The sequence below is a fragment of the Lepidochelys olivacea genome (assembly GCF_965140295.1).
Source record: "Lepidochelys olivacea isolate rLepOli2 genome assembly, chromosome: 7".
Lineage (NCBI taxonomy): Eukaryota > Metazoa > Chordata > Testudines > Cheloniidae > Lepidochelys > Lepidochelys olivacea.
Window position 1 is genome coordinate 91,024,872 of NC_140417.1, and position 15,890 is coordinate 91,040,761.

General features: G+C 39.2%; 1 protein-coding gene across 1 annotated transcript in view; it reads left to right on the forward strand.

Moving 5' to 3' along the window:
• The window catches only part of PTEN (phosphatase and tensin homolog), a gene marked incomplete at its 5' end in the record, with an annotated part of 90,980 nt that overhangs the window by 33,850 nt on the left and 41,240 nt on the right, over nucleotides 1-15,890 (forward strand). Inside the window, one exon of the mRNA XM_084633019.1 lies at nucleotides 10,930-10,974. Coding sequence (XP_084489145.1) covers nucleotides 10,930-10,974 — 45 coding nt within the window. The remainder of the gene's footprint in view (nucleotides 1-10,929; nucleotides 10,975-15,890) is intronic.

The window sequence follows — 15,890 nt, forward strand, 5'->3', positions numbered from 1 at the left end:
TTTGTTAGGTAGAATTCATGTACTTCAAAATGAATGTCTTCTCCAGGGGCTATTTCTATGGTTCTCTTTAAGAAATTTTCAGGGGGTATAAAGAAATTTAATGTTTGGTTTCTTATGGTCCATTTGGAACACAAGAATCAAAAGGGAATGGCTGGAATCTCCAGTTGAAACAGGAGGTTAGGTGCTACCAAACTTCAGAGATACTCTAGGTAGATAAAATTAGATCAGTACTGGAATGGATGTCTAACTGAGACTTCCTCATGCATACAGATAGAACATAAACTGACAAACTCAGTATCATTGTATAATTGTGTACCAAACTTGTATCCCAAAATTCTAGCGTCCATGAAACATCACCTACTACTAAAAAGTTTAGTGCTTTCAAACCCCAAAAATGGACGGCTTCCTTTAGGGATGGGCAACGCTTAAACAGATATATCTCATATTTAAAAAGAAAAGAATGCACAATTTGAGTTTGTACAGATAGTTTACTTTATTAAAACACTTTCCGAGAAGGAAGGAACCAACAAAGCAATTTGTATTAAAAAATGTTATGAGGTCTCAAAGTTTCAGCACTCAAGATTGTCTAGAATGTATAATCTCATGACTGTTTTTAAAGACGAAATTACACAAAGCTATTAAGTTATGAAGTGCACACTGTAAATGTGAAATAACAGCAAAAGAATGGAATGAAATAATGTAGATGGTAAATATTGGCTCTAAGACTAACCAAATAGTACAAATTCAGTACTATTCAGTTTATAGCAGGGATCATCACTACGCGTACCACAGGACAAATCCAGACTGCCAGACACTTTTGAATGGACCCCAAAATCTTTCTATTTATTTACTAACATTTTTATTTTTCTTTAGCCTGGACCTTGACTATACCTTGACAAAGAAATGTGGACCTTGACAAAAAATAAACTACCCCTGGTTTACAGAACGTTGGTTTTTCCATCTCAGTATTTATTTTATTATATAGCCACAGGTGTCTGTCTGAAATGTAAAACAGTTAAGCCCTCTTTCATATATATGTTGTGGTACTGCTGGATGGTGAAACACTTTTGGAAAACCATCATGAAATAAAAAAACCAAAAAACAAATCAGTGCTAAACTTGAACTGGATTTACAAGATGTGTTGGGAGTTAGCCTGTTAAAAAGATTCAAACCAGGAATAAAGAAGCTATCCTGTTCGTGCTACTTCTATTTTTTGTTTACAAAAAATAGAGCTTTCTTAAATTTGTGGACCCAGGATTCCTGCTGTAGATACCTGAAATAAAATATTAATAACTATCTTATACCGAAATTCTTTTTCGTGAGCATAGTGCCAAGTGGATTTCACCAAAAAAGTGGATAAAGGAAATAGTATACCTTTCACTGGAAAACATTATAATAGAAATATTGAAATCACTGAGATGCTTTGATAGACACAGTAATTCTATACTTAAGCAAGAAGGCTATTCAGAGGATGATTGAACTAAATACGCGTCCCGTCCCCTCCCCCCCCCCACGCACCTTCACTTTCCTTTCTTTCTGTTCTCCTGAGACTTTCCCCCTTGACCCCAGAAAACATTGTTTCCTAAAAAAGTTAATATGAACGGTTAAGTATTACTGACCCAGTGTATTCTTTTTTAAAAAGAAAATGTTAATGATATAATGTATGGTAAATATATAATGTTGCTTAATATTAACTTGATATTAAGATATGTACCTATACATGTCAAGACAATGTCATTTTAATGTCTTGTTGTAAATGACCCAAAATATCAATACATACAATCTCTTCCCAACTAAAAAACAGCTTTAAAAAGAACAAAATGCCCTGATATTGGGTTGTTCCTAGGTATCAACCCACTCAGAAACTTTACCATTGGTATAGAAGCCCTCCCAGAAAGAGTCGAAGCACAGCCACATATTGTGCTTAGAAGCATGGTTGATTATGCTGCTTGGTAACTTTTTGGGGATCTGTACCCTTCTTGGCAACCACCTTTTGTACTTCCTTGTGGTACAAAGTGAAATTACTTTCAGCAAACTAGTCCTGGAAAGAGTGGATCAAGGATGCACCCTCTAATTCTGCTCTTGCATTCCTATTTTTCCCCTCACAAGACAGTACTAAGCAAATAGATTGCATCCTTCGTCTAGATGGTGTAATAGAGATGGTCCCTAATGTGTTAATGGCAGGAGTGTTCATTGTTATTACTTCCTATTACCAAGACAGGGAAGGGGTTTCATCCCATTGTGGACTTCAGATGACTCAACAAATTTGTCATGCCTTAGAAATTCTGCTTGGTGACAAACCTCTTCATAATCCAGTGCCTTCTACAGGAGTTTCTCAACCTTTCAAGACTACTGAACCCCTTTCAGGAGTCTAAAGTGAGGTGTAACTTGTGGGTACACAAGACAAATCAAACTGTTTGCTTACAAGATCAGACATAAAAATACAGAGAAGTGTCGCAACACATTATTACTGAAAAATTGCTTGCTTTCTCATTTTTACCATATAAAATAAAATCAATTGGAATATAAATATCGTACTTACATTTCAGTGTATAGTATATGGAGAAGTATAAACAAGTCGTATGAAATTTTAGTTTGTACTGACTTCGCTGTTGCTTTTTATGTAGCATGTTGTAAAACTAGGCGAATATCTAGATGAGTTAATGTACCCCTTGGAAGACCTCTCCGTACCCCCAGGGGTACAATGTTCTCCTGGTTGAGAACCACTGATCTACAGAATTGGTTTCTGGCTCCCAACTAGAAGGACACATTTAGACTTACTTTCCATGAGCTTCCTGGTTTACTATACTCCGTTCACTCTAGTTGATCAACAGTATCAGTTGCCCATGGTCTTCAGTGTCTAGCAGTGGTGGTAACTATTTTGAGACTGGACTCTTGCACTTACCTTGGTTAATATGGGATAAGTCACTTCAGGCCTTGGAGAACCCTTTCAGACCAAGAATTAGTTTAAAAAACGTCCATCTTGATGCCTGCTGAGACACTAGAGTTGATGGGGCAGTCCTGCAATATAAATCAGTGAAAGCTTATTTTCTGCAGAGCCAGTGCTAACGGTGGTTAGATGAGATGGGCTTGTGAGCTTATGTAGGTTCAGGTTTTAGAGTAGCAGCTGTTAGTCTGTATTCGCAAAAAGAAAAGGAGTACTTGTGGCACCTTAGAGACTAACCAATTTATATGAGCATAAGCTTTCGTGAGCTACAGCTCACTTCAAGCCACAAGTACTCCTTTCCTTTTTATGTAGGTTCAGTTACATCCTCAGTAAGGATGGTTAAGGGCTGTGTACTGACTTTGTTGGGATGACATCAACTATCATCTGTGGAACAATGGCATCACTTTATTATGCTGATGGACAAAACTTTGCCAAGGCTGGAAAGGTGTCCCATTCTAGATGTTGCTGCCTACAGTACTACACCTCTACCCTGATATAATGCAGTCAGATATAATATGAATTCAGATATAACGTAGTAAAGCAGTGCTCCGGGGAGTGGGGCTGCTTTACCTTGTTATATTCGAATTCGTGTTATCGCAAGCTGTTCCTCTGAGCCTCCCCCCAATACTTGCTGCGGTCTCTGCCCCAGCTTACCTCCGCTCTGCCTCCCACCCCCGCGCCCTCCCACGAGCACGCACCAAATTGGTGTAGCAAGCCTGGGAGGGTGGAGAAGCGGAACTGCAGCATGTTCGTGGGAGGGGGCGGAGCAGAGGTGAGCTGGGGCCAGGGGGCCGCAGCAAGTAAGAGGGGTGTGTGCAGAGGGTGAGACTTCATTATATTGGGGTAGGGAGAGGAACCGCTCCCCGCCCCAGCTCACCTCCGCTCCGCCGCCTCTACTGAGTGTGCCACCGCCGCTCTGCTTCTCCCCCCCAACCCCCCCCCCCCGGACCTTCCAGGCTTCCTGCGCCAAATAGCTGACTGGTGTGCCAAGCCTGGAAGGGAGCAAGGGAGAAGCGCAGCAGCAGCGCGGTTCCTATCCCTACCCCGATATAAAGCGGTCTCACCTATAAGACGGTAAGATTTTTTGATTCCCAAGGACCCCGTTATATCTGGGTAGAGGTGTACTCATGGATGCCTCCACTTGGGGAGATGGGGAGATCACCATATATTAACTTAGGTGCTCTGGACTCAAGGGGAGTCCAGCCTTACTGCTTTGCAGGAGCAAAGAGCAATTAGCTTGACATGTGAAGCATGCCTACCTCAATCTATGCATTCCTCTCTCAAAATGCTCACAAATACTACCCCTCTACCTTGTGTGTCATCTCTCATTATGGTTGGTTGAATTCTTCTAGAGTCATAGATTCTAAGGCCAGAAGGGATCATTATGATCATCTAGTCTGACCTCCTGTATAGCACAGGCCATAGGAATTATTTTGGGAAATTTCTAGAGCATATGTTTTACAAAAACATCCAATCTTGATTTAAAAATTCAGTGATGGAGAAGCCACTACAACCCTTGAAAACCACTGGAAAAATTTACCATTGTTAAAAATTTACGCCTTATTTCCAGTCTGAATTTGTCTAGCTTCAACTTATAGCCATTTGATTGTTTTACCTTTCTCTCTAGACTGAAGAGCCCATTATTAAATATTTATTCCCCATGTAGGTAATTATAGACTGTAATCAAGTCATCCATTAACCTTCTCTTTAAGCTAAATAGATTAAGCTATGAGTCTGTAGCTATAAGGCCAGGGAAACATTCAGGTCAGTGTCTTCAACTGAAAGTGCAGTGCTCAGCATAAGTGATCCCTGAAGGAAATCGTCTTTGGATTTCCAGAAGGGAAGAAATTGTTGGGTAGATCTGTGTGCCACCATTGGAACAAGAAATAATACCAGCTTTTCTCTGAGGGAAGGCAAAAAAAAAAATCATGGCTGACAGTTGTCCATCTTGTGAACTGGTCTCAAATCTCCTTATGCATTTATAGAATCATAGAATATCAGGGTTGGAAGGGACCCCAGAAGGTCATCTAGTCCAACCCCCTGCTCGAAGCAGGACCAATTCCCAGTTAAATCATCCCAGCCAGGGCTTTGTCAAGCCTGACCTTAAAAACCTCTAAGGAAGGAGATTCTACCACCTCCCTAGGTAACGCATTCCAGTGTTTCACCACCCTCCTAGTGAAAAAGTTTTTCCTAATATCCAATCTAAACCTCCCCCACTGCAACTTGAGACCATTACTCCTCGTTCTGTCATCTGCTACCATTGAGAACAGTCTAGAGCCATCCTCTTTGGAACCCCCTTTCAGGTAGTTGAAAGCAGCTATCAAATCCCCCCTCATTCTTCTCTTCTGCAGGCTAAACAATCCCAGTTCCCTCAGCCTCTCCTCATAAGTCATGTGTTCCAGACCCCTAATCATTTTTGTTGCCCTTCGCTGGACTCTCTCCAATTTATCCACATCCTTCTTGTAGTGTGGGGCCCAAAACTGGACACAGTACTCCAGATGAGGCCTCACCAATGTCGAATAGAGGGGAACGATCACGTCCCTCGATCTGCTCGCTATGCCCCTACTTATACATCCCAAAATGCCATTGGCCTTCTTGGCAACAAGGGCACACTGCTGACTCATATCCAGCTTCTCGTCCACTGTCACCCCTAGGTCCTTTTCCGCAGAACAGCTGCCTAGCCATTCGGTCCCTAGTCTGTAGCTGTGCATTGGGTTCTTCCGTCCTAAGTGCAGGACCCTGCACTTATCCTTATTGAACCTCATCAGATTTCTTTTGGCCCAATCCTCCAATTTGCCTAGGTCCTTCTGTATCCTATCCCTCCCCTCCAGCGTATCTACCACTCCTCCCAGTTTAGTATCATCCGCAAATTTGCTGAGAGTGCAATCCACACCATCCTCCAGATCATTTATGAAGATATTGAACAAAACCAGCCCCAGGACCGACCCTTGGGGCACTCCACTTGATACCGGCTGCCAACTAGACATGGAGCCATTGATCACTACCTGTTGAGCCCGACAATCTAGCCAGCTTTCTACCCACCTTATTTCTTCTAATCCCTTTCATACCCAGACTGATAAGTGTAGGCAGGAGAGGAACACTGTTAAGCAGCCCCAGCCTGGGCAAAGCACTTTGGTGATCAGACCAAGGATTTTTTACTGGATCTATAAGTTCCACTGTCTGGTATTCCAGATCTGATGTCTCAGAGCTGAAGCTGGATTCTCTATCCTGTCTCTGTATTTGACAGCTTGAATGTGGAGAAGCAAAACAGAAGATTCTCTGTTGAAAGCAGAAAATCTTCTGCTATGAAGCAGTTTTCTGTACAGCCATGATAAAACAGAAGTGATCTTTAAATCTATCCTTTTCATTATAGTTTTTCTGTATTTTAAGCAGAGAAGTCTTTCCTCTGCTCAGTGAGTTCAACTTGCCATAGTCTTTCAACTACCTAGTGCTAAAATGATTACTCCATATGCTTTGCCTTTGAGTCACCTTCATCTTAAGTTATCAATATGGTGCTCACATCTCTCATCAGATTACTTTATGTCCATTGCATCAACCTACAGTGGTAGAGATACAGATGCTACTGGCTGACCCATTTTACATTGTGCTGGTGCTACACCCTTACTCCCAAATTCCTATCCTAAGTGATTTCTGGCTTCCAGTGAATCCAGTCAGCCTGCCTGTGTTTTGTCCTAAGCCCCGCTTACATCCTTTGTTGAATATGGGTTCTAGACATAAAAGGTCAAAAAGGGTGGGAAATCTTACCCAACCTGGTGGTCCAACCCAAATTAATATTGCAAGTGTAGTTTTGGCTGTCTGCCTGCCACAGTTACAAATATTTAATTCTAATTGCTTTACAATTTAGAAGAGATGTACTTGGTTTTGAGAATACTGTGCATTATCTGCAAGTCATAGACTTTAAATAAAAGTTAGATGAGCAAAATAGCATTTCCATAAAGTTAGGTGACTAAAGGAGAACTTTTCATTTTGCAAAGCCATATCATAGGTATATAATCAATGTCATTTAGATATTTTAAAATATGCAAATTAAATGACTGCAAGGGACCTGCATGTGACCTGGGTTATGTTACCTTGAGTTCCTTGTTGTCAAACATGAAGCATGACACTACAAAAGTATAACCATGCAATACCCCAGCGGCAGTAACCATTTTTTCATTTTATGAAAAATTTTTGAGTTTACTAATGCTTTACACACAATCCATATACATTTACTCAAGGTCCGGGAGAAATTAGTATCTAGTTTTTTTGACTAGTCAATGTCAAATGTGGTGTCAAATTAATTAATGACATTATTGTATTGGAAATACTCTGTTTCTAGAAAGCTACTATTACTCTTCATCTTTTAAAATGCAAGCAGTTACTTTTAAGTTTGTTGTAGTGCTGCGTTGAGGCTTTTTAACTTTTTGTGAGGGCTTAGAAAAATGCCTTATTTGACAACCCTAGAAACTAAAACTCATCCACAAAGCCAGTAAACTACTGGCAGAAACCAGAGAGAGTGCCAGTTTTGCCCCTCCCCCTTCCATGTATTCCAACTCTAATCTTGTGGGGCCATCTCTAGGGATGAATCTGTTCATTAAGCCATTTGAACCCTCTGAAACGGCCTACAAGGGTGCCAGTCGTAACTGTGTTCTTGCAGTCTAGGATTCAGTGCTATACTCACATCTGTTCTTATTTTAACACATCAGTTTAACCACAGAGGTTCTTCTGGAGTATTATGACTGATAACTAGAGCTTGTTTTTGCTTGAGCTTTCCAGGATTTTAGCAGCTCATGTTTCTTTTCAATGTGAACAGCATGTACTGCCATGGCTAATTTAATTCATGCTGGCTGATGTGCAAACACTCTTTGATAAGTGTAAACACTTGTATGTTGTTTCTTATTGAACATTACCAGGTGACACATCATATATAATCATGGCACTTTTGGTGTATCATGGTTATAATTCAGCTCTTAAAGCTGCTACATGAAGTGTAGAAGAGACTTTTTTTCCTCTTCCCCTTCCCCTTCCCCACCATTAAGGGGGAGGAAGGGAGTTTGCACAGTACTTTAGCTGACCTGAACAAAGCAGGGAAAACTTGACCTTGTTCCTACTTAGTTCAGAAAATTTATCACTTATAATTCTGTGGGTTCTGTTCCTCTATTTCCCGTTGACTGACTGACTGGTAAGTGAGGGACACTTAGAGGGAAACTATTCAGATTAAATTTGACGTCAAATTTAGACTTTTATTTAAATAAACTTTTACAAAATCCAAGATTAATAGGAAAAAATACCAGTACTGTTTTAAAAACAGATCAAAATTCCTGTTAAGTTCTGCAACTCAAACATTCCAAACTAGTGCTAGTGCATGAGAAGATAAAATTGAAATGGGAAACAAAGTGAAATTCATTAGTCTACCTAAACTTTGGTCTATAAAAAGATTAATTTTATTTTTTTAAAATTTCCAGTTTCATTAATTTATGGTGCTTTCTGTAAAATAGGTAAGAACCCTTTAAAAAAGCCCCACCCAAAATAAGCAATTAAAAAAGACTGTTCTCGTTCGGACAGTGTACCTCTGACTTCTGTGCCTTGCTCATCTTTAAAATGAGTGTACTCTCCACCTCAAGGGGATGTGATTAAACAGGTTTGAAGGGCTTTGAGGATTTTGATTGTACCACATTATAAAAACACAGTGGTCTAACATTGGCACTCACTTAAGTCAGTGTAAGTATCAAATTTAGCCCAAAGTATTCTTATCTTCATGTTGCTGTATCAAATTTAGCCCAAAGTATTCTTATCTTCATGTTGCTGTATCAAATTTTAGTAACATTGTAGAGAATTATATTGAAAATGATCACTAGAGTTTTAGCATTGGAAAAAACATTAATCTGTTTTTAGAGATTGATAGCTGTTTAAGTGATGCTGGTTCAAATAATTAGAAAATAATGTTCTTCCTCCCTCTCTGTGTGCCGAAAATACTAATTGGAATGCCTAATGCAGTGCGTTAATGGCTAATAATGGCTATTTAGATCCATTTTGGAATTTGATTTTTAATTGCACTGGTGGAATTAAGATCATCAATGCGACACAGTAATACCAGGGGACAGAATAGGTCGTACTGGTGGGGGAGTGACAGAAATGTGTCTGTTTGTGAAAGAAAGTGTAGAATCAAATGAAGTAAATATCTTAAATGAACCAAACAGTACCATAGAATCTCTATGGATAGTAATTCCATGCTCTAATAAGAATATAGCAATAGGGATATATTACCAACCACCTGACCAGGATGGTGATAGTGACTCTGAAATGTGCAGGGAGATTAGAAAGGCTATAAAAATAAACTCCATAATAATGGGGGATTTCAGCTATCCCCATATTGCCTGAGTACATGTCACCTCATGGGATGGGATGCACAGAGAGTTTCTTGACACCTTAAATGACTGCTTCTTGGAGTAGATAGGCCTGAAACCCCCAAGTGGAAAGGCAGTTCTTGATTTAGTCCTAAGTGGAGCACAGGATCCTGTTCAGGAGGTTAATATAGCTGAACTGGTGACCATAACATAATAAAATGTAACCTCCCTGTGACGGGGGAGGGAATACCAAAGCAGGCCACCATGGTAGCATTTAATTTCAGTAAGGGGAACTATACAAAAATTAGGAAGTTTAGTTAAACAGAAATTAAAAGGTACAGTTCCAAAAGTGAAATCCTTGCAAGCTGCGTGGAAACTTTTTAAAGGCACCGTAACAGAGGCTCAATTTAAATATATACCCCAAATTAAAAAAACATAAGAGGACCAAAAAAATTCCATTGTGGCTAAACAACAAAGTAAAAGAAGCAGTGAGAGGCAAAAAGGCATCCTTTAAGAAGTAGAAGTTAAATCCTACTGAGAAAAATAGAAAAGAACATAAACTCTGGCAAGTGAAGTGTAAAAATATAATTAGGAAGGCCAAAAAAGAATTTGAAGAACAGCTAGCCCAAGATTTAAAAGAAAAAAAAGGGCAAGAAATGTAACTACATCACAAGTAGGAAGCCTGCTAAACAACCGATGGGGCCACTGGATGACTGAGATGCTAAAGGAGCACTTAAGGAAGATTAGGCCATTGCGGAGACACTAAATGAATCCTTTGCATCGGTCTTCATGGCTGAGTGTGAGGGAGGTTCCCAAGCCTGAGCCGTTCTGTAGGTGATCAATCTGAGGAACTGTCCCAGATTGAGATGTCATTAGAGGAGGTTTGGAACAAATTTATAAACTAAACACTAATAAATCACCAAAAACAGATGGTATTCTAAAGTGTCCCTACCCTCTGTTTGCCAGAATCTGGGAATGGACTATGGGCTGTTTATCTGTTCTGTTCACTCCCTCTGAAACACCTGGCGTTGGCCACTGTAGGAAGACCGGATACTGGGCTGGATGGAGCATTGGTCTGACCCAGTATGGAGGCTGTTGTTGTGTTCTTATGATATGTGATTGGCCTATAAGTACAGGTGCATCAGTAAACTTTGCAGAGAAGCTCATAAGATAAAATGTTTCTGGTAAACATTCTGTGTTTATGATTACATTGGAAGTAATTATTATACCAATTATTTTTATTGAATTAGTTAACTAGACATCCTTTTGGTAAACAATTTCAAACTAAAGCGCAGTAATAGAAGTTTTAAAAAGATTCTGTATTGTTGACAAATGGAGCATGAATATTAAAAGTACATTTTGTAATTAACTATATGGGCCTAAAACCTGCTGCCTTCACTTATACAAGTAGTCCTGTTGATGCTAGTGAGGCTACTTGTATGAGCGAGGCATGCAGGATTGGGTCCCATCACTGTGTGTTGAGATACTGTGGGGGAGTAGCCTGCATTTCGGATTCAAAACTGCTTAGTTTGAAATTAATCTGAAAACATTTTGTCGTCTAGTAAATATATTAAAATATCTTTGAAACAGTAGTAGCCAAAATACATGTATGTAAATTGCCTTTTCTCTTTTAAGGTTTTTGGATTCAAAACATAAAAACCATTACAAGATATACAATCTGTAAGTATGCTTTTATATCTATGCCTTTCAAAACAATGTTGTAATCATAGCTCATGAGTGAAAATGGTTTCTTTTTATGCTTGGACAGAACTGAACATATTGTTTTACAAATTTCTTAAAACAATTATTTCAAGACAACTAATTGAGAGCACTGTTACTTCATTTTAGTAAAGTGTAATGAAGATATTAAACGGCATGCTGGTATGGGCTCTTGTTACTTGATCTACTCTAAATTGCATGGTGTACAGCCCATTTTAGATCCTTTAACCATGTGGTAAATTCAGAAGTAATTCACATCATGGTTTCTGGTAATACATTAATGGCATCTTCAGTGATGGAACTGCAAAATAGATATTTTCTGTTGTTCTGAATCTCTATTTCTATAGCACTGCATCAGTATTATACACTGTATTTAAACAGCTTTTTTGCATCTACATGAACTCTTTGCTATCCCCATGTGCAATTTTGAATAAGTTATTGCAACTGTTGGTGGAGTTGAGCTTGCCTTAGTTTTATAGGTATAATGCTTGCTTCTGTGGATTGAGTAGTTATGCATACGTTTATCTATTATCAAAATATTTTGTAGGATTTTGTTAATTATTTCCTTTGTCTTCATTTTCCTTTTGTTTTAAACGTGATCCTGAGCTGCATTCTGAAATGTACAGTAATGTTATGTTGATTTCAGCTGAAGTTTGTGAATGTACATGTTTCAAAAATGCAGTGCAGGAAAAAATAAACTTAATAGGAGTTACCTTGGAGGTTGGTTGGTCTATTTTGAGCCTCTCAAAGCTTTATTTTGCTTAATTCTGTATATTTTTTCTTCCTTTTTGTTACAGAAAAATCAACAGTAAATAATTAAAAATAGTGTAAATGTACCTCAGATTTAGTAAAAATAGGTCCCTGATGGATTATCTTTATATAGTTGACAGTTTTAAGACTCCAGATACACGTAAATGAATGAGAAATGGAATGCTTTTTTAAAAGTTGCCATAAGGTTGCTCTTAAAAGATGGGAGGAGGGAAATGTATTGATGTTAACCAAACTGTATATTAAAATAATACAACTTTGACAATTTTGAAAGCAGTTGATCATACAGTCCAGTAATGAGATTTTCTTGTGCCTGTAAATTGTTCAGAAGGCAACCTAATCGGAATATAACCTCCCACTGAAAGAGGTGCCAGCTCTGTTCACAGCTAAAAGTGACAGTATTTCTAAAAGCACTTGATAAGTCATTTGAATATACTCTTCCTGCCTTAAAGAGCTAACTAGGTATTTATTGGGTGTCTGTCACCATTTCACTCCTTCTGCAGTTCAGCCTGGTCACCCAAAGCTAGAGGGCTTTAGTGAATGTTCTGATATTTTTAAATTATAATTATCAAGGGGAGGGCTTATCATAGTCATCAGGTTGCATTTCAAGTTTTTTTGATATAGTTATTTTAAAAAGGTAATTCGTTGAATAGCTCTTAAACCGGAATTAGAGCCCTTTGCAGATACGAAAAGGTATCAACATCCGATCCACGAGCCGCAGATATCCACAGATTTGCAGGGCTCTAAACAGCTCCTCAGGTCGCTGTGCAGCAGTGACGCAGGGCTGTGTCAAGCCCCCGACCATGCGCCTACCTTCCAGCTCACTTCTCCCTAGAGACCTGCTGCCCCCTCTGCCTCTGTACTTCCTTCGCTGCTCCAGCCAGGGAGGCTACAATTCTGGGTCCTTCTATGCAGCGCCACCCTCCCCCTGGGGGGCTCGGACACCCCAACGCAGTTACGACAGCTCTAATGCACGCAGCCATTGCTGCCTATCTGTTTAAAGAACCCCACCTTCAAAATGACACTTAGCTCACTACTTTTTGGGAGCTGTAGTTTACCTTCTCTTTCCGAGCAAGCTGGGGACTACAACTCCCAGAATGTACAACACACTGTTGCGTGATTCAGAGAGCTGAGCTGGAGCCTTCAGGCTGGATGACAGCCGCTATGTTTAGGTGAGTGTGTGCTGCAGAGCCCTATGCGGATACAAAATTTATATCTACATCCGTACTGAAATCCATAAAAATGGTCTGTGGATATTCACATCCCTGGATACGCAATGGATATCTGCAGGTTTCTAACCAGAACGGTCAAGATTGAGTGAAGGATTTTTTATCCTTCCATCCCTTCTGCCCCCCGAATCCTATTTGTAGGAGCCAATTTTTTTCTGGAAAAATGTGAAATAGAATAACTTCTTCTTGCTTCTTAGGACTGTCAGTTTTAGTGAAATGTGGCTTTGATATTATTCACAAGATCAGGGAGTGTTGAATTGCTCAGTACTGAGTGTGTCATTTGAAACTGGCACAAATAGTGACAGGTTAAAAACAGGTGAGTAAAAACACTAAATGTGTTATAATTTCTAAATCAGGTCAGCATATAAGAATTTGTAAGGAAGAGGTGAGGAAAAACTTTAAATGTGTAGATTAAAATAAAGTTGGAGGCACAGAGCTTGTGGATGGTAAAGAGGAGTAAAGGATTACTCTTTAAAAACTTTGGGGTTAAAAATGAGGAGGAAGTGATAAGAGCCATTGTATTCAGGGCACAAGAGCCTTTGAGATATGTATATTGCCAATACACCATTCCAGATTTTCTAATATTATCTATTGTATTTATGAACCAAATTTGTCAATGTGTCAAGGCTTTTTTCAACTTCATGGCAAGTTTTTAAGTTGAAATGTAAGTCTTTCAGTTATGAGTACAAAACAAAGTCTTGTTTTTGTGTCCTTACAAGACATATATTTCACTTGTTCCCTGCTTGGTTAACTCGAGACTGATGTAGGTGACTTAATAATGTCCCAGAATCACCAAATTTGCTCTTTGGATGAGGCTTTCATGTGAAAAATGTGCCTAAAGAGTTTTGGGTTTTTTCAAGAAGTGGATCGATTGGGAACAGGTTCAGAATAAAATGACTCTACAGCCATGGTAAACCTAGTTTGTAAATGCCACTCATTTGTGTAGAGAATCCAGGAAATTTCTTAATTCTTATGTGGGCAAAGTCTGTACAAACACTTACACTAGGTAATCATAAATTTAACTAGGATTATAAAGGGGGTAATTCAGCACAATATTTGGCCCAAGATAGGAAAAGGATCAAATGCTAGCTTTAGGGCACCATTGAGGAGCAGCACGTTAGTTATGGCATCTATGTATGATATCAGTCCCCAAGACATTGCTTCCCATTGTAGTTACTAACTTTTAATTTAAAAATGAGCAAAGTTGTTGACATTACTAATTTTCTTACATGAATATTGGGGGGAAAAAAATGAGCTGGGGTCCTGTGGAAAAAATTTGATCATGTAATTAAACTCATAACAATAGTATATCTGAACTTTGAGCGCTTGACTTTTCAACCTCAAAGTTGTTTTAATGTAGTTTGTTGTTTGAAATCTCAAATAGTATCTACATTAGACAGTTGCATCAATTTAACTTATAGTTTCTAAATCATTTTAGTTAAATTGGTGTTCAAACTGTGCAGATAAAGCCTATTGTAACAATTTGGCATTTCAATTATTAGAAATATTTGTAAATGTAACTGTTTCCTTCATTTTTATTTTCTTTCCTGTCCTTTTACTCTTTCTTGATCAGACATCTTAAACCACTTGCTCTCAGTTCCAGTATTCTTATTTAACCCAGTTTTCAGTTTTATCTTCTATTTTCATACACCCCAAAATTGTAATCTTTTTATTCCCTATCTCTCCTTTGTTCCCAATCCTCTTTAGTATACCTCTTTTGTACTTGTGTACAACTTCTTGCAGTCGTCTTCTTTGAATAATTAGTTGTGAGGCTATTCCTTTGTGTGCTCTCTTACTTCTATGCAAAGTTCCTCAACATGGGGAAGGCGGAGGTTTAGTTGCCTCTGGCATGAAGCCACATGCTGAAAACAGGCTGTTGCCTTCTCTTTGGCCTTGAGACCTGTCAGTCAAGTTGATGGATAATCTCTCATGTTTGTATGATAGCCGGGAAGGTGCAGATTGGTTGCATGTTAAATCGTGGCCATTTTCAAGCTTAAGTGGCTTTTCAAAATTTTGAAGCCACTGAAGCTGCTAGGGATTCCCGATGTCAGGATTGGCTACAAAAACACATCTGTAGCTTGGATGAATCAAAAATAAATAAATAAATAAATTGAAGTCTCAGAGGCTTGTTTACTGTCTTACATTTGATTAGTTCTAATTGGATTTTTAAATAGAAACGTAAAATTCTAAATGAGGAAAGAATAGGTAAGATTTACTACTTTGAGTGTCAGTGTGCCTCCTGTGTGAGATTGAAATCTTGCATAACAGTGTCTGAGGCTGTCTGCCTGGTGCAGCAGGCAGACACTTTTTGTACTCCTGTGCAACTGCATAAAAGATGGAGCAGCCGTGGCCCTCCCACCATTCCCTCTTATCAAGTATGACTGCAAGATGGAATCTAGCGACTGTCTAACCCACTACTCTGAGAGCTTCAAAACTTGTGCTTTTAACAACAAACTGTGAAGAACTTTTGTCGTCTCCACTTCTTCAAATTAGATGTTTCCTTAAAACAACAAAAAAAAAAAAAAACATGCTGGCAATTTCTCAGTATATCTTCCCCCGCCCTCCCGAGCGAGATGTAGATGGCATTAAGCTGGCCAACCTCAACATGACTAGTACCCTTAGAGAATGCTTCACTGGCCATGTTTGGTACCATCATTGCATGTGTACTGGAGCAGATCCCCCTCCCACATGTTGAGGAAGAGAAGATCTCACTCTACAGTGGCATCATTAGCCAGGCCACTCACTCGTGTCAGACTTTGATCTCCAGGAGCATGTGACAATGGAGGTACAGCAGCCATCTCAATCTGTACCTAAGGGAACCATCATCACCACTAGTTGGGTCAGTGGACTTCAAGGCTTCCTGTCCTGGATTACAGAGAC